Source organism: Haliaeetus leucocephalus, unplaced genomic scaffold, assembly GCF_000737465.1.
Source record: "Haliaeetus leucocephalus isolate CR32 unplaced genomic scaffold, Haliaeetus_leucocephalus-4.0 Scaffold164, whole genome shotgun sequence".
NCBI classification, from domain to species: Eukaryota; Metazoa; Chordata; class Aves; order Accipitriformes; family Accipitridae; genus Haliaeetus; species Haliaeetus leucocephalus.
In genome coordinates this window covers 1995889-2016146 of record NW_010972600.1, presented here as the reverse complement: position 1 = coordinate 2016146, position 20258 = coordinate 1995889, and the positions used below count along the sequence as shown (strand labels likewise).

At 40.4% G+C, this 20258-nt stretch overlaps 1 protein-coding gene across 2 annotated transcripts in view; it reads right to left on the bottom strand.

The window, feature by feature from the left end:
- The window catches only part of ELL (elongation factor RNA polymerase II), a 55644-nt gene that overhangs the window by 15084 nt on the left and 20302 nt on the right, over positions 1-20258 (bottom strand). For both annotated transcript variants that reach the window (XR_774094.1, XM_010563256.1), the window contains exons 2-6: positions 13370-13417; positions 7766-7887; positions 7307-7470; positions 4102-4355; positions 893-1017 (exon numbers count right to left, since the gene is read on the bottom strand). Coding sequence is in view for 1 of the 2 variants with exons in the window: in XM_010563256.1 (XP_010561558.1) it covers positions 893-1017; positions 4102-4355; positions 7307-7470; positions 7766-7887; positions 13370-13417 (713 nt within the window). In the remaining variant the exon portion in view is untranslated. The remainder of the gene's footprint in view (positions 1-892; positions 1018-4101; positions 4356-7306; positions 7471-7765; positions 7888-13369; positions 13418-20258) is intronic.

The window sequence follows — 20258 nt, the reverse complement described above, 5'->3', positions numbered from 1 at the left end:
GAAACCTGGGAGATATGTTCTCTTTCCCTGCTGCCTGCCAGCCAAAAGCTTCCAAGCTTGGAGGCTTCACCTAAGGAAAAATATCTGTAGAGGAAAAAAATCTTTAGCAACTAATGAGACAAAGCTATCATCTCAACTAACTCTCTTAAGGAAGGAACATGAGAGCAGGTATGGGCAGCAGGACAACCAGCACATATTTCAGGGGACTTATCTCTCCAGAACTGCCTCGTGCTTTCATGCAACCCTTACTTCAATCAAATCTTAATCTTGCAGGGCGACTGTGGTACTAACAGAATTTGCAACACAAGAAAAACACAGTAAGCAAACATCCAAACAGCACTACAGAAATTAAGCAGCAAAGTCTCCAAAGCAAACAGCTCAAGAGGAGTAGGGACATCCACAGGAACAGAGCACAAAAGTGGCTGAGCAAGACAGCTACAGCATGTGGCTACAAGGTAACATCTCTCTCCTTGCCTTCAACAAACACAGCAGTCTGCACAGGAAACCATGTACAAGAAGATATGGAAAAAGGAAAGGAAAATTTCAATGGAGAGTTGAGCTGGACACATTTGCCTTAATCCATTCATCTCCCAGGATTTTAAACCACCATTAACTGTAACAGCTTTTGTTGTCCATCCAGGTTTTTCCCCTAGCTTTTAGTATAATGATTTAAAGGCAACCTAGGATGATCTGAAGAGTGCATCCACTTTGATATTCAAATTTAGTCAACTTCTGTTTACCATCCAGGCAGCTATAGATTTACTTCACATTAAAATAAGTCAAACACTCAACTTACCATAGTTCTACTGACTTTGGTTACCCTGATTTATAGCAACTGACCTGGCCCAGTATTTTCAAGCTCCAGATGTTACAGAGAACATGGAATAATTACCGAACAAGTATCCTCTTCAGCAACTGCTGATCTCCTTCAGAGTAGCCAGGCCAGTCCTTCTGCACTTCTTTGTATACACAATCTTTCAGTGTGAAGGTGCTGTCCTTGGCACTCAAATTTGCCACCTGAAACAAAAGTAATTTGCAAAAAACCTGTTAGGTTTTAATTTTCTCACTTGTTCTAACAAAAGAGATCTAAGATGTAGGCAAAATCTCAGCAGACTTAGCAGCAGTTAATAGTGTCAGAGAACAAGGAGAGACTTTATACTTCCTTTATTTAGATTATTTAATCAAACTGTGCCTTTCCTTTTGCCTTGTAATTGCAATAGTTTATTATGAGTTTCCAAAGCATATCCAGTTTACTGGGAAGTAAGTCATACCTAAACAGATTATTCAGCTTGAATAGTCTGGAACAGTATAACATCAATGTATGGAAATACCTGGAAATAAAGCCTAATGGGAACAGGCAGTTCACTTATCACACCTGTCCGATAGCTAAAATGGTGCTGTTTATTAGCTGATAGAGGAACTCGAGGCGATAGCTTAGTTAACAATTGCCAGAAGATAATTTCTCACTAAAAAGCCAGTAAAACAGGCAACAGAAAGCTACTTTCTCAAGCAGCAGCAAAGAGAATGCCTTGCAGATATAACGCATTCAGGGAGCTTGCAGATTACACTGTGCAGTTCAGTGCATTAGGATCATCTGCTGGATTTCATGAAGGAGAACCTTTTTGAGGACTACTTCAGGGCAAGAACAAACCTGTGATTACCAGCTTATAACCCAGGGTTTTACAATGAAGCATTGCACCTAAATCACGTGCTGCAGTTAGCTCAGTGCACTTGCATGAGCAACTTTCTGACATTTTTTTCCAATTCTATCGTGTGTAGTTTCCTCACAAAACTCTGCATGGTGCCTACACGGATAGGAAACACTGCTGGAACCAGCAGAATTGTATTAGAATGGAAACAACTTGTTAAGAGTTATCCCACTTTAATCAGTCTTTCCACAGCTTGACTGAAAATTTAACTTCTTGCTGCTGGTTACACGTCTGAAAAATACAATGTTAGCACAAACCAAAAAACCCCAATTAAGCTTTCACAGATACAATCTTTGTGAACCCTTCTTAGGTGATTGTAGAGCACTGCAAGTTTAGAAAGAAAACAAAGCCTTAAATTTGTTTTCATAAAAGGGATACGGAGGCAGAGGTGCCAAATGCTATGCCCACAGCCAGGCTGATCAACTGGCAAAGCCAGCAACCGTGCCCCAAATTCGCTGGTTTAGCTGCTCAGTTTGACAACTGTATTACACTTGAAACTGCGAGAAGCTTTTATTCAGTCAGTGGAGATACTGTGCATCGGTTTAAGGATTAGTGTTCTCCATTGCTCGCTCCATTCAGGAGATGGTTGTGCTTACGAATTTCTATTATCCACACAGCAGTAAGATAGCCTCAGAAAAGCAAGTGAAAGAGTGGAAAGTCTTGAATTAACTGATGATGCTGTTAATTCTTGTGCTTTTGCTTTAGGGAGGCTGTGACCTAATATTAAAAATCTATGAATTCAAAAGCAAAAAGCTGCAGAACTAACACAGCAAAGCTCTCCTGATAAGCGAAAAATAAAAAGCACAGTTATCAGTTTACATGACGAACACTTTGTTTTTCCTTTCAGTTTTGTCAGCTTTCCAAAATCCTTAGCCAAAATACAAGAAGAATTTGAGCTGTGTTTTACTTTTAGATATCCCAGTAAACATGCCCAAGACAAAAGCAAAGCCGGGTTCTTTTTCAAAAACTCTCCATGAATCCCTCCAGTTACCGCTTCTTTCTACAGCGGGAGACGCTGCTCAGCAAGGCTTGTAGCCCAGGCAGAACAACTCAGATTTTCTCTGCACAGAGGCTGAGAGCTGCCACCTCCTTGTTTTGCTGGTGTGGGACTCTGTAGGCTCCACCCCAGGCCTCCCAAAAATAGGAATCTTGCAAAACGAGGCAAAAAGGCCAGCAGGAACAGAGAGTCCTATGAGAGATGCAAGAGTACAATGAAACCCACACCTAGACGTATTTAGACATGTAGCCTTAATGCAGCCTGTAATTTTTAGCTTATCTGTGTCTGCCTGTGGATGGGAGCCCTGGTAGCGCTGAAAGGAGATTTAAGTTTACAAGCAATATAATTTACAGCCAAATCAGCATTTAGCCCAATCAGCCTGACACTGCCAAACACACCACTTGCCTGCTAGGGGTTTGAGAGAGCATCAATAACAGGTGATTATCAGAAACAGTATTTCTAGTATTAAATCTATTTACAGCATTCAAAAGGGCGCTCAAAAGAATTCTAGCATTGCTGCAAAATTAAGGGCTACAGGATTAAAATCTAGGGAAGGTACAAGTTGTGCCAGCAATAACTCCGTTTTCAATATGACCTGCCCTGTGCCCTTTGGCAAACTAACTCCTCACTGGCTCATTCTTTTCAGCTATGGAAAGGAGTCAAAAAAAAAAAACCAACAACCAAAACCAAACACCCCCCCCCATCCAATACTGAAGAAGGCAGCTGCAGCATTTAAATAAATATCCATGATGTGTTCTGCACTGAGAGCAATAGAGCAATAAAGGTATTTACTGCAATTCCTAAAATGGCACCTACAACATGACTCAAAGTGTTAAGAACTGATTCAGCTTGGAGACAGCTTTCACACTTGACATACAAGTAATATGCTCTGCAAGAAGCTGCATGATCTTCACACCTAACCAGTTGCACTTCTAAGCAGGAAAAGCATGGGTCTGAACAATACAAAGAGACATAAAGCTTCGTGGAGAGGGATGTATTTTTTTCCTTCACACAGGAAGCATCACATGTATCAATACAGAATGTGTTCCTTTATGTCCACATTAATAAAAATACATAGATTTATAGCTTATAACAAAGTTCTAGATCCTGTTAGATAATTCTCCCCACGACCAAAAGCGTTCCTTTTAAGTGACTGATCTGGTGAACTGAAATCATACAGCTTAGTGGCACACACCTAAACCGAGGCATATACACGAGAGGCTTTCACTATGTCTAGCAAAATAGTAATGTGAATTGTGAACTTCTGTTGGACATGGCCTTTAGAGAAACACTCAGCTGCAGCTTTGAGATACACAGGTTACGTTCAGACTAATACAGAAGTTCTGAGAAGACATTTCCCTTTACCTAAATTGTTGCCTTCATCAGAGTACAAACCTGTTGCAGAAGGTTGTCCAGCAAATCCTTGTCCTGCTGAGAAAGTCCATCCTTCTGCAATCTGAGAATAAGTTCAGGTTTCTTATAAGGCTTTAGTGCCAGTAAGTGCACAACCCTATCTTTGAAGGGTCTCTGAGAAATCGCACTATTGCCTCTCTTTATTGCACTGGCAAGGTTGACTGGCGTTGGGCGCTTCCTGGAGGGAACAGCATCGGAAGCTCCTGGTGCAGGTTTACGCACCTGAACCTTTTTGCCTAAAATGAGACGAGAATAGTGAACTGCAGCAGTCACCTTGCAAAGGCCAGTGGTCTGTCAACACGTATATGGAATTCATTACGCCATCTGAAGTGCCAGAAGATGACAATGAAGGACAAACACAACCAGCACACCCCATCCGTTCCGATACGCCGCCGGAATGAGTATCCCATGAGTTTTATGATTCATGACAAGCTTGTAACAAGTAAACAGCATCGCCAAGCTCTGCAAACCTGAGTATTACTGGCCACAAGCTTACATAAAGCGCTCTTTGTTTGACAGCTTTTCATTTATCCCAAATGCATGTATCCCCATGGTTAATCTAACCATTTTTTCCCTCCCTATGAGAAGAAAATTCTGCATTATTATGTAGAAGAGTCGAAATATGGAGTGGAAAGACCAGAACTGGTCAACGAGCGGCTCCCTGCTGCTGATCTCAGCAAAAATGCTACTCCAGCAGATGTTTCTGCTTTTAGAACAATAGAAACTTTATGGGGCTGGGTCTACCTCCCTTCCCCCCACCAAACACAGCCACATGAATGGGGTCTAACACTGATACATTAGCCTATTCATTAGTGTGCTGTCTATTCTAATAGAATAACCCCTGCTACACTGTAATAATAACTGGTTCACCCTCCAATTACATTTACATATACGTGAGAACATAAAGCTGTCTCAAAAGTTCATCTCAAGCCCTCAGAGGCAGCTTCCTCAACTCCGTCCCAAATGTGGTTCTTGGTTTCTGACAGCATTGTACAAGAATTCATTTTTCCCATTCCTATTGAAAAACAGCTTTAACTAGAACCCTCACACAAGTCCCCCATCACTTACTAAAGCACAAATCAAAGAATTTTATTATTTTGAATACAGAAACAGGTCACAAAGGCAGGTTCCTGCTACCAAAGGCGAAACCAGCAAATTGAAAAAGAAAATTTGTTGGTTCCAAGGTCTAAAACATGGAGACGCAACCAATAATCACTTTGGTTCAAGAAAGTGACCTTCACTAGGACAAACAACATCCAGCATTTACTGCAAGAATTTTGGAGGTTTATTTCAGCATGGCAATTCTCCACTGCTAGGAAGCAATGTTTTCAACTGAGTCATCTGAAGATACTGGTGATTGTCTGCTGTGTTTATTTTACTGAAATGTAGATTGCATAACTGAGTCCCCATTTCCTGGCTTTTTATTACGCACCACACTGATGCAAGTAAGTACGACCCATCGTCGGCAGGGCTAAGTTAAGATGAGAGAGAGAAAAACAACAATTCACATGTTAAACATCCCAAAATTCAGAGGTCAACTGGACTTCATTTCCAGAAATGGGACAAGAGAAGATTTGTCAGCTTTCTAGAACTCCCTTAACTCTTGCCAGGATATGAACAGCAAAAACACATTGGGACATTTCCACTTAAGGCTGGAGCCAAAACACGCAACGATAAGAAAAGAAAAAACTAAGTTAGGCCAGAACACGAAGTCTTTTAAAATATTTATACATGTGCATATATATCGATGTATACATGCACACATATACTTAGTGTATACATAAGAACACACATCCCCCTGCAAACGTATCAGCTGTCTATTTACATATATATTTGTTCAAGTGTTAGTTCACATCTATACTGTTCTGTTGATCTCCAATTTCAACATTTCATATAAATTATTCCACATCTGAGCTGCCTGGAATAACTCCACTGACGTTTTAAGTGCTGAGCTCCGTGTTCTCATGGAAATGTGAGAGCCAGCCTTCTCCCTCCAGACTAGCCTGCGAGTGAATCAGCTGATGGTGCTGGCACACCAAACATGTGCGTATCCCACAAGAGGACTGTCCTTGCCCAGGCTCTTCCTTCTTGGACCAGTGCTTTCCTCCCATCTTAAAACACTGACATCTTACATATGCAGCATGCACTCCACTCCACTGCTTTTTACACGGTTGTACCTCCATTTCAGAGCAGTAAACGTTTCAGCAAGAGTATTTTTAAATCAAAAGTTTTGCTCTATCTTTCCGGGAAGCAATTTGCTCTGAGAATCTTCTCCCTCACAAGCCTAACAACTTCATCCACTTACAGTAATGTTCTCAAATATAAGCTAAACAAAATAATCTTCTAGTCTACAGGAAATCAATGCATTTCCTTCCTGATTACCATCTTACTTCTCAGCTTTGAGCACTTGGCTGATAAAACAATGAGTCAGGGTCAGTTCTACATTTTGCAACTCACCAGTCTCATCACAGACATCCTCTGAGAAGAGGCTGGCTACAGATCGTGTGTGCTGCAGAAAAAACAGCTGGCTCAAAAAAAAAAATCCCCAAAACTCTGCTTTCTGGTTAGTATTTGTGCCCCGAGTTTGTGACCAGACTGAGGTTAAGCAAGGACCTGAGCCCAAAGCTAGGTCTGTGCAGGCTCCTTCTGGAGCCTACCAATACAGTTTTATTTCCTCCCCTAAGATTCTCCTTTCACTGTCACAATAAGATGGTTTGTTTAAGGCTGCAGTCAGCAGCACTGCTTTAGTCTCTTTGTTTATTAACACAAGGGCACTGCTATCTGCATCCTAGATGTTGCATGTTATGGTCTCAAGTGCAGGCACGCACCAGATGTGTGACAACAGCAGTGGTACATTTTAGCTGACTTTGCTAGGAGCACAGACACTTCTGATGGATCAGCAGTATGCCCTCAGCATCGCCACGTGACAAATATGAAACAATGCCAGAGTGATGTGACTGCACACAGGCAATCCTCAGAGGCCACACAAACACCACCACACATGTTCTAGGGTGAAGATGGAAGCCATGAAGAAGTCACAATACAAAGGAGAGTAGCACCCTAATAAATCAGACACCCATAAGGAACTACCAGGTACTTGTTAAAGACTTTCATGGTCAAGCAAACAAATGTCAGCATTTGACTTCAGAAGCTAGTTAAAATGCCCCCAAATCAAGCTGCTGCTTACCTACGTATCTCCCCCCAGGTTTAATGACTATAGCGCTCCGGCTGCGAGTCTCCTCCTCTGCCTGTGCCATGCTTTGCCTTGCCTTCTGGTAGGACTCATCAGTAGCACACACGGTGATTTTATCCTGTATGCTTCCAAGGCAATCCAAATGGATATTGCCATTGCTGCAAAAGAAATGCAATGGCAAAGATACTTCCAACACTGCAAATGGGCACATCTCTGTCACTGGTGAATAACTGAGGTTACATTATCTAAATAACAGGAGGGAACAGAAAGAAGCTGAGAGGGAAACAGATTCTTCTGTGAATGCCTCCTTACCCAAATATACACATGCAAACAGATTAGAAAGACTCTAAAAAGAACGAACACATATTAAGTTTTGTTCTGGGTTGATAGTGAAAAAATTCCACAGAAGATAGATTAAAAAAAGGCTAGATCTTCTTTTGCTGTACCACTCACCTAGATACATACTGCTGGATACAGTCAAAACTCCCTTGGGGGCTGTCCTTGCCAATATTTGAAAGATAAAATGTGAAAGTCCGCACTTCCGTAGGTCGATCAGGCCTTGGAATTGCGATGTGCTGTTTGGAAGGAGAAAAATATTGGTCACTTGGGCAGCCCACACTAACACAAAATTCTATTTTTCAGCAGTCACTATGCTTTTAGCCATTTTGCAACTCACTACAAGTAAAGCATATAGATTACTGCATAGGAGACTATGAAGAGCAAGAAGCTACAAGAAGGATTCAAGTTAGCAAAACTATATGCACTGAAAAGATAAGGTAACAGAGGTAGACAGATGTAAAGAACAGCTAAATAGACAGCTATGTCTGTAAAACAGAACAGACATCTGAGCTGGCGGCTTGCTGCCTTTCAAAGCAGAGCCCACAATAATCTTGTTCTAGGAATCTGACCCAATTCTATTGATTCAGGCTCAAAACAGACTTGCTACCACTGTTTATATTAAATTTAAAGCATTTGAGACTTGTTTCTTTAGAATTAGTGATCCAGCACTAAACATAGTACAAGCCAGGTCACTAGGTAGCATGCTTATTCTTTTTTAAGAGATTATAATTCCATAACGAGATTTCATGGCTCACAGTAGAGTGTGACGCTGCTGCTAAATTAAATATTTAATCAAGCATTAAGTGTGCTCTGCAGACAACTCTGCAGCGATCTGCACTGTTTTTCTCCCCCCAGCCATTCATTTTTCAAAAGGGAAACTGTTTCCCCTCTGCGTTCAAGATCCAACATAAATCTCAGCATCTGAGCTCTACTATCACATCAATATTTGATAATTAAGATGGCTTCCAGAAAATGAGACAGAAGGAACATCAGCTTCAAGCTATTTTAGGCTACACTCCACCACACAGATTTATATTTACCCAGATTGCCACATATATGCACAAAATATATACGCCTAGCAAACCAACTCATGGCATCCACATATGACTGTACTCCAGAAAAGATTACTGCTGGTACAGAAGGGTTTCTAGGTGGTTTCCCTTTGACCTCAGACGTCTACAGCAGCCTGTAAACCCACTGCATCTGTGCCACTTCGCTAAACCACAGGGATGTTCTCAGAAGCAGCAAGAAACGCTTGTGTGACCTGCATCAAGCTGAGCCAGTGCAGCATTTTCCATTTACCCTCCGTAAAGACCAGCTATCCTCCAGCCAGCCCTCAAAACAGACTTCCCTTCTTTCAAAACGGCAAGCCAAGAAACCCAGACTTGAGCCATGTTTTACACAGAAGGACAAGTTATCCCCCGCACAGTCCCAGGATCCGCATCTAAAAATACTCGGAGCAGATTTGGTGGCGATCCGGGCGCTGACGGGCAGCGCTGACCCCCTCTGGCAGCAGCAGCTGAGCCCTGTTATCTCCCCTGCCAAACGTGCGCCGCAGCCTTGAGCCCTTAATCTGTCCCGGCACCCTCTGCCCCCACCCATCCAGAACAAATAAAATTCTCTTCTGCTTTACAAGCGAGCTGAGAATATGCACAAAGTCAAAGTTATGTAAACAGTAGATTGTGAGTACTTCACAGTTGGCACCATTCACCCGCTAGTTAATTTGCTGGGAACGGGGCAAGAAGGTAAACGCAACGGGTCTGTTCAGCTTCTAGTGCCATTCGTTGCGGGAGTGAGTTGTGCTACACCCGACAGGTTTGTAAAATAAAACCCGGAGGATGTAACCAAATCATATATTCACACACTAAAATAACTTGCTTCTAGCTCCTCATTTACCGTTGTAAAAAACAGCTGCTCTGAGAGTCCCGACTTTGGCATTTTTGTAGTTTCTGCAGCTTCTTCAAAGGACGTAAAATGAGACAGGAGTGAGACTCACTTTAGCCTTAATGTTGCTCGTTCCAGTACTGAAAAGTGTAGTGTATGCAAACTGGCCGTTATCTAGGAATTATTTTTAGCTGAAACAGACGGTTTCTCAAGCCACCAAATCAGCATGGTAACTGCTTTGAGGGAGCCCTAATTCTGGTGCTGAGTATTACACCAGTAACCATAGACACTTAAAAATAGCTCAGTACAGATGTGACTTCTGTTTTTTTCTTTCAAGTAATATTCATCTGTGTACAGCTCACTCTGAGTAGCAATTTCACCTTCCTCTATTAATACCAATGCAAGTTCATCCCAAGGAACAAGGGAAAACGTCATATTTTCCAATCACGTAAAGTTAAGACATTCTGTTCCTAACAGTCATGTTTAAGAAAGCTGCAGGAACATACATGTATTTGGCACCTGAAGGGTTTTTTTTTTCCCCCCCTTGGTTCAGTTCCTTCCTACTCCCCCATCTCTGCTCCCCCTGCCCGGTAAGCACCTGCAAATTTGACCCAACCTAAACTCTAATTCTGTACATGCTCTTACTGAAATAGAAGCATCTTCAGCCTTTCTTGTACAGTTATGCACACCATCAACTACCACCATTTGTACCGCTTTGGTACTCAAGCTCTTAAATTCTAATTTATATGGACACTGAAACAAGCAAAATACTCAAGACTATATATAAACTTACACAACTATCCAAGAAGATCCAGTTCATGACAAAAAACTAACAAACAGGTGCTGCTCTTAAGGAATATCCAGATAGTCCCACTCTAGCATCTCAAAGCAGAGTAACACACTGCTAATTACAACCAAGTTACTACTACTGAAATTCTGATTATTACCCAGATTACTGCACTGAAAAAGTAACTAACTAAACTAGCATTGCTATGAAGAAATGCTTCCCAAGGCAAAGATCATTTACCGTCCACAGTTTATGAAAACTCTTGTGAGATTCGATCCAGACCAGGATCTGTACAGGAGGTTTCACCCCATCAGTGAAACAGCTATTTTATTTTGGGCTAGAACCACCAACATCGTCCTCTCAGCACCTGGCTGACAGAGCTGCCACCTTGCTGACCCTGTGTTTTATTCCTGGCCAATTCCTTTTTCTGGTTAATTAGAGTATTAAATATGAAAGTGTTTTTTTTCCTGTGTATTAGAAGCTGAGAGCATCCTTGACAGCATTCATTAGACTAACACTGGTAACAGGTAAAAAAGAGACATGGACACAGTAGTTTAAAGGCTTCTAGAGAATTAAAGAAGCAGCAGTTTGTTTTAAACTCTTATTGTATGTCCTGCCTCTCCCAACCATCAAGTACCTTAAGTTTATCCTTCTTGCGAGAGGGATATTTACACAGAAAAGTCACACTATTAAAATCTCCTATCACCAGACGTTTCTTTAAATCACACTCTGACATTTGTGCTATATACAAAACCTACCACCCTCAAAAGTTAATGGGAAACCCTCTCCATAGCAACATTAGGAAGCAAAATAGGAAGATAACAAATTGAGGAATTAAGGTATCGTGGAAGAAAGCGTATTCCAAAAATAAATAGCTAAACAAATACATTTTAACGTCCTCATCTGAATTTGAGAACTTGTTAAATTACTGATATTATCTTTTCAGTCCAATTGATAGGAGGCTCACTAGAAAGCATTTAAAGCCCTGCCGTCAATTCCTTAAAGCAAGGCACAATCATGACATATACAAGTACTACACTTAAAAACAGATGGTTATGCAGCTGCCAGCTTCTTGTCATACCCAGGAAAAATACTAATAAAAGGACAAAGAGCTCTTTCTATCTGCCCCAATTGAACTGGATCTCGCTTTCTTCAAAGCTCTACCTTTGGCCTTTACTCGACAGTGCAATTAATTAAACAGCTGAAAACGAGGCAAGCAGAGGTCAGCTCTGTGCTGCCAACATCCTCCTTCCACCCGCAACACCCCGGCACTGCTCTCACTGTGCAGGGCTCAAGGCTTTGCTCTTTAAATGGCAACATCAGACGCAATCGTGCTGCTTCACTTCTTTTCCATTCAACCCGGACTGTAATTACAGGTGACTGGCAGCTCTTTCACCAAAAACCCTTCTCTGGAAGTTAAGGGCTCAAATACAATTAAGTGCATTAAATATTTAATTTTCATAAGGAACTGAGTAATTTGAAAATATTTTTTAAAATTATGCAGTTCCTTATAATAATTAAGTAGGGTCTTTTTTCAACTATTATAAGGAACTGCATCATTTAAAAATAGGTTTTCTTTTGGTTAACCTGAAAATGCCTGGGTCCATATCAGATCCATGTGAAGACCACTACAAGAAGAGCACAGTGGCTGAGGGCAGTGGAGCGTTTTAAGCTGTTCTGATTCATTTTGCTACATTTCCTTGGAGGAGGAAGATTAAGTAAAAGGCATTTCTAGAACTTAAGCAGCTTTACAGGAAAAGTTAGGTGTAGATCCTCACAAGGTGCTCTACAAAGGGGAAGGAAAGCATTTGCAGTTTTTTTAGCTTCTTTATTACATGCAAAGCCATTTGCTCATCTAATAGCAACAAATCATGCACCCTTAAAAGTTTTCCTTGTCACTCGCTTCTAATTTTGCCAAACCTCAGTGGCAGATTTTTATCTAAGCTTTCATGCTAGGTTTTCTGGGAAGTTTAATTGTAAACATAGTAAAAAACCTGGAAATTGCTCCTTTCTTTATTTCCCAGGCCAAAAGGTTTGTATTTTTCTTCTTAACTTACAATAACAATCATGTCTTTCCTGCTACATTTCGTTAAAAGTACTATGTACTATTAATGAGACTAATATCACAAGGTAAAATATGGACAAAGAGAAATGTGCTAGACTTTAATGCCTACTTAATTCAAGGCTTTTTGAAAGTTTTATTGTGCCACCACAAAAAATTAAGAAGTTATTTACAGCTGAGTTCAGATTCTTAAAAAAAAAATAAATTCCCCTTCTTTATGCAGAGCACCAAAGTTAATCACACACCTTTTTTTATCTAAAAAGGTATACAAATGACATTTTTAAAGTTCACTGAAGAGTTGCATTACTTTACCAGAAACACTACCAATTAAATCTCAACCTTGTCAGTAACTGGTACGACAGACGGATTCAAGCATCTATAAATATCTTGGACAAGTTCAGTCATCGGAACAGAAGTTAAAGAAATAAAACTCCTAAATATAAAAAACTTTTGGTACTCACAGAAACTGCACAGTTGTTTAGACATGCATATTAAATAAAGCTTCAGTACATTCGTAGCAGCCTCCAAGCACTGCTACTGTAAATAATGGGTACCCATAAAGTCTTGCACCAAGTTTACCAGGCTTGGCATGGCGTTTCCTCGGGACACAGGCGAGGTTTCCATGGATTGCTGCACCCACCACAGGACTGCCATCAGTGAACTTTCCGTTTCCTTGTTCTACCCAACAGCATGGCCTTATAAAACTAAATTTCACCACCAGCAACGCCGGTGGTGCTAGTGCTATGGATTTAGAAAGGTTAGAAAATAAAAAGAGGGGAAAAGTTTTTATGAAGAAATAATCCATGCAATCAATGAACACACACTCTTTCCTGGACGACATCTGAACATCACATCTCTCACTTACAGAAATCAGAGCATCATTCTTTGAACTGGAATAGGACAGACACACAGAACCAATACTTTACGCAGATTAATTGTATAAGCCAATAAAAAACTTTCCAAGGCAACCCACATACAAACTTACCCCTTGGCTTCCTTGAAACTGGATTACTGGTTTTGATGTCACAGCATCCTACAAAAACAAGTGGAAAAAAAATTAACTTAGAGAAATTTAAAGCGCCAATATTCACTGCCAAAAAATACTCAGCTTGATTTTTCACCTATTACTTTTTTTTTAAAAGGAAAAAGGTTCAGGGAAGTATACAGAATTCCAAGCAAGAAAATACAAAACCTCCTGAAACAGCAATTTGTACCTGTAACGTCACCAGTGGTACCCTTACTTCAGAAAAAGAACAGCTCTGAGATGATACCCCAATGGGCTACACTTAGTTCCTTCCTGACCCCTAAACCACATTTAAGGCACAGAACAGCTTAGCTGTGTATCTTTGGTGCTTATGTAAGTTTTGAGTTAAACAGTGGATATTTGAAGGGAAAATTTATTACAGTTCTAGGTCTGAGAACACACTAAGCAAATTTTTTCCAATAGAAAGCTGGCAATTCATTGGAAAAGCAAACTGCAACTTCATTGCAAAATACTGTTGTTACATTGCCCGTTTCAACAATCGGCCTCTTCCTCCATACTAGTTTGCTTACATTTCAAGAAGTCATACTCCTGCTAGCTCTAAAACTCCTTAAATTTGTTCAAGACAGAAACACCACTGAATTTCAGCCTTTTTGCACTGTGATTGCACTGTCTGCTTTACTGTGATTTTACAAAGATCACAAAGGCTTTGGAATTCAAACTTTTACCTGAGGTTTCAACTATAGGGAAAGAAATAATGTATGCAACCCGAGCCCCACTGAATTAAGTTTTTAGTTCTTAAATTTCAGAAGAATCGTGGCTATATTGGTTTTATTTCCCAAGTCACACAAAACATTCCAAGACACACTAAAAGACACCCTCCTAGAGCACAGAAGTTGTGCTCCACAGGGTGGAAAAACACGCTGCCTGTGGGATCCCATTGTGAAGCCTTCCAAAGGGACAGAAGAATTTACAAATAGGTTGAAATGTCATTTAGGAGTGAACACATTGCCACATATACAGGAGACACATTTCAATGGGAAAAACACCAAGAAGAGTTTAGGAGACAAAGTCCAAACAGTACATTTGTATTGTCACAATTTTGTATCACAGTTCTCGCATCTCCCAGCATTATGAAGAATCACATCAAGTTCCACAGGATTACAGCAACAGACATTTACATTTAGCAGCAAAAGAGTTAACAGCTTGAAAGCCCATTAAGTTTATCATCTCTCATAAAATCTTTCCAAATGCTTTCAGCCCAGGAGTGAAGAATCTAAGCCACAATACGCTGACATTAACGAAAAAAAAATTCACTAGCAAGAAAATATCCTTCTAGCACACATGAATAAGCTCATACCAAGACATAGTCTTCAGAGCCTTTTAAGAGCCCATCCAATACGATTTAACAGATCTGCATCACACCCTAGATTGTTACAAGATATTTATGACAGTGAGTAAAGCAAGAATATGCTTGAAGCTGACAGCACTCACTGTGTTGTATAGCGAGTTTTATAGACTCGAAACAACCTTCATAAAGAAACAATAAACAACATCTTGCTCTTCGTACAGAGATCACTGAATTCCTTGAGTGCCACGACATTGCATACCACAGCACACTGTTCATAGAGAGACTGGCCAGCTTTTTGTTCATGGTGTCAGCATGTACTGTGCAATGTGTCCAGAAATTCATATGAACATACTTGAGCAAATAAGCATTTGAAACATTAAAAAAATCTGGATAAAAAAATCTCAACATGGATCTTGTACAGCTAATTACAGATTTGTGAAGTTCTGCAATTAATTTTGGAAAATTACTTAAGTGGAATAAAAAGGTAATATGAAGCATGTAAGTAGAATAACAGGCAGTAACAATACAAAAGTACTGTTACACAAATCAGGACAAGCTTTAATTACAGAACTTATAAATTCCCTAATCTACATACAAACTGGTTTGAAGTTAAATGTGTAATCGCAAACTTAAAAATGAATGTTCATATGAGTTAAATGGTGAACTTTAGCTTTATTTCCTTGAACCCCTGAAATACAGTATTTCCAGGCTCCCGAGTTGTCTGTGCCTAAGGGCTGCTGGGTTTGGGGATCTGCCGTATAGGAGTATTAGTGTTATAACTCCCTGCCACACTCCACAGAAGGGATCGCAGGGAAGAACTGGGTATTGAAGAGTCGCTGCACCATCCGAATACCCCTTGTAGGGAGAGAAGGGGAAGGCTCTTGGCTTCTCAGCAACACCACCCCGTACTTACACAGGCATCGCTTCCCTTCTGCTGATGCCCAATTCCTTGGCTACAGTTCATTTGAGAATGCTCATGGAAGAAGAAAACACACACATACCCTAACCTAATTAAGGATATGAATTTAAGTACTTTTATTAGATGAAATTAAATTCCTGCAGGGACACCTTCATTCAGAACAAAAGCAAACAGGTGAATTAAGCTAAACCAAATTAAAAACATATTTCAATTTATATCTTCAGTTCATTTGGATTAACTTTCCTCAATGTTCTCATAAGAGCAAACCCCAATTTTAAAAGAGTTCTTGCTACAACTTCCAAAATCCCTCCATCATCTTCTAAAGAGTCACCCAATTCTTCTTCCTTAGCGATGCCAAGACAGCGACCTTCCTTCGTTACAGTTTCCTAGAAATGCTGTCCCATCCACCTTTAGTGGGAACAAGGTCTTTCCCTCTTTCTGTCCTTCCTTCCTTCCAATTAAAACAAGCTATCTTCTCAGCCCTAGGACAGGACCATGGTACTGCTGCGGGTGCAAGTCTGCTTTTTCCGGAGTACACCGACTTACAGGGTTCAGAAAATCTTTGGTAAATCAAGGATGCTGATGAAACTTCACCTCTGTGTTCAATTAAGAGGTAAAGCAAGACAGATCTGTCCAAGCAAGTGGGCCACCTGGACAGCCTTATCTTCCACCTAACAAATCCTAGTTTTATTCCTCCATGAAACTCACTACATTTAAGAATAGTTACTGGAAGCAGATTAGGATAAAGACAAGAGTCTAAGCAAGAAAACAACAGTTCAAGTATTTTAAACCAGCCACCTGTCAGTCCAACAGGTTTTCTGCTGCTGCCAGGTACCAGATGTTCACCTCTGCATTTAACACTCATCCATAACAGTGATGATGCTGTTGAAGAGGTCCAAGTGTGAATAAGCACGATTGCTGGGACATGTGGGACCAGAGAACAAGTGACTGCCATGCAAGAATAATGAATTTCTGAACTATGCATACACCAAGAGCAAGCAAAGCCCCTTTAAACACACCTAAAGACGCATGAATTACATGTCTGCTCCGTGCTCACTATTGTTTTGACAAAAGGCTTCCTGACGCAGGACTAAAAGGTTAGCAAATCATTACCACGTCTTCACTGTTTGCTAGTTCCTACAATAGATCTTTAAGAAAATGCGTCAAGCTTCCTCCCATCTTACCGTAAAGAGAAAATGAACTGTTTTAACAAACTGGAGGGTCCTTCCCCCAGTCAAACTCACCAATGCCCCAAAGCTCTATCGGAATAGCTTCCAAAGGCACATCTGAACTGCAAAAGCATAGCTGTACTTTTCCAAGATCTACCCAAACTTAAACTGCCAGCTTCACTGCATCTACCTGACTTGCAAACAGACCCTCAAAAGGAGCGTGAATAAACCCCACATCAGGTGACAACCTAGCATTTTACTCCATAAATATTCACTTATTTGCTCTCTGGAAAGAGCATTTCCATGCTTCTGTGCCCAGTTCATTGCCTTCCATAGCTCCTGCTGTATTCTTTGGGCACGATGGAGAAACAAAGCAGCAAGCTTTCAAACAAAAGCTCTGCTCTGGGATGCCAACGTGAATCAAATCCCACAGACCCAAGTATTTTTTTGTCAGACGGTCCTCCAGATACCATAGGATTATTTCAGAAGTCATGAGATTAAACCAAAAAACCCAAAAAACTCATCCCCAAAGCTCCCACAAAACATTTGTCTTGTATTAGCATGGTATTATGCTCATCTTCATCCTCCAGCTTCCCCAGGCTAGAGGACAGCTAGTGACCCTTATTACACACTCTGAAAGCTCACAGAGGCAGTGGCAATGGGCACAGTTCCTCGCACTTAAATACTCCAGATGTGGCATGTGGAAGCTCGAGTAAAGAGTAGGAGAAACAAGAAAGCGTCAATAAAACACACAAAAATTGAATGTAAAACTAATAAAATACTTTTATCAGGTATGATCAAAGCTGGTATGAGGTTTTAAAAGTGTTTAGTGGAAAAGCTGGATGGGATATTCCTACACAGTACCAGAAAGGACATTTGAAATCCTCAGGTCAAGTAACCAGTTGGAATCCTCCCCATTTCTTCAGGGAAATACAGATAATTAAAGATTATGTTGTTTCGAGAAGTTCTGTTATGCATTTACTGGAATTTATATTGGAGGCAGTGTTATATGGAAAATATTTGCCTATACTTAGTATCGGTGTATTTGTCTGTTTTCTTGAATGTTAAGAGGCACAAATGCCGAGCAAACAGAGCAAATGAAAGCTTACCCTTATTTATGTTGGAACAAGGGAATTATTTTCAGAATTTAAAGCTTCTTGCAAACATTTAAAATTAGGAGCAAGAATTCCAATAAATATACAGAGAAACTATAAAATCATGCTAACCCCAAGGCTGGTATTAACAGGACATTTTGAACTGTCACGTGCAATTCCAGCCAGGTAAAGCTGCTGCACCTCAGAAGCCAGTTACAAAAAAAGAGCACAAACAGAAATTGTTTAAAATTCATAAATTTCAGACTTGCTAATACCCCAAACTCATCAAAGTTCCTCTTTAATTCTTTGGTTATGACTAGGTTTTGTTTCTTTTGCCCACACAGTGTGGCCCGAATATAGGCATACTCCCTTCTCTACTTCCTCCAGGTTCTCAGCACAACTGGGCAAAGGATAAAAAAAAGGGTCAAATCCCAGGGTCCAAGAAGATACTCAGTTCGAGCAGACCTGGATGCTTGAGAAAAGGTATCTTGCAGACCTGAACAGAACTCAGTGATTTAGATTTCCACTTACATTTTCATTTTAAACACACCACACAGACTCTGCAAAGTAAAACAGAGACCAAAACCAAAGCAAATATACCCAGTGTCTGGTTGTGACAGACTCACAAGAGACACCTCAGAGTCCCAAAGTTCATTAGTAGCAAGACATATAAATCCCAGGGGAAATAAATACCTTTGAATATATCCACAACTTCAAGTGACTCTGTGTGAAGTTTACTGGCAGTCAATTAGCCAGAGCTGGCCCAAGAGAGAACCCACTGCATATTAGGCAGAGACAAAAGACTTATCCCAAGACATTCCACTATTTCAAGGCTTATATTTACCTCCTACCAGAAACGCAGCAGTAAAAAGCCTCCTGAATATTCTTTTTTATGTCACATCTATTACTTACAGAATTAAAATACCATCTCCCTGCAACACAATTTCCATCTGCAATTTAAGGCCTCCCAACAACCTCATTTGAAGTTGAGGACACTAACAGACTGCATATGGGATTGAGTATGCTGAGACTTGAAAATTATAGATCGTATATAATTTTTGTTGACCTAAACTACAAAGCCTTCCAGACCTTTTTATACTACATATGCCTCAGAGACAAGCTACTGGTTTTGCTATTCAAATACAACATTCTCAGGGAAAGAGTCTTGGAAATGCCATGTAAATCCACAACTACTGAAGCAAAAGGTTAGCTTTCTACTCAAGAGAGGTGTCAGCAGCCACAGCGACAACGGTCAGCTGCCAAGGTGAGAAATGCAGCCGTGGGGAAGCCTCTGGAGTACTCGGGGTCCTCCTGCGTCCTTCCAGGGATGCTGAGATTGGCACCTGCAAACCCCAATGTGCACAAACAGCCTCCATGCAGGAGCAGCACGGCACCACGGGGCATGACAGGCACTCCTTGGGCTGCAATCCCCAAATTAACTGCTGTACGCGTTTGCTCACTCCTCCTCTCCGAGATTACCCCATTTATTACTTTGATGAGTGAAATGTTGTCAAACAACGAAACCGCATCTGTCTGTCAGGCCCAGTTCCCCACTCATCTACCCCATTTTCCTCTCCCCAACATTTAAAAGAAATATTTGTTTGGGGCAAAGCAAGTGCTCAAGCTTTTAATACAAATATTTTTTAAAAAGGTGCTTTTGATTAAGGTTTAGGAGCTGAAGACTTACCAATTACTCTGTGAACTGTAGTTTGTATTTATTAAAGTCTATCATCTTCCTAATATGCATTAATGGATGCATATTATCACTGTAATATTAAAGCACCTACAAATCCTAGCCATAACACAGTGCAAGCAGCAATAAAACGATAAAGAGCTTTTATGTCAGCCAAAATGCTAAGCTGTACATTTTCAAGTTTTTAATCGCTAAACTGCAAAATACATACTGGCTTCCTTGTTTATAATTGCAGAATTTTAAGTGGGCTATTACAGCACAAAACATCACTTCCTCAGTAGTTTAATTTCCCACGGTCAAAAACCAAAAGTGCCCCTATAAGACAGAACACAAGTTTTATTAAACATGTCAGCTCAAAAAACCCCCAACCATTACTAAAACTGTGGCTGAGTTACAGAATTTTCAACATTCACAGCTCCTTATTAAAGAAGCATCATAAGCATACAGACTTCTACATCGCTATACAATCTGAGCATCAAAGATACTGTCCCACTCGAAATACAGAAAACCACTACTTTTGAGTAAGTTTAGAGAGTAAGACACATGATTAAGTTAAAAAACAAAAACAAAAAACAAAAACCACAAAACCAAAACTGTAGCCTAATCGAAATGCTTTGTGCCTGCAACGTAAAGCAGAAACTCAGTCCCTAAATGGACAATAGCTTG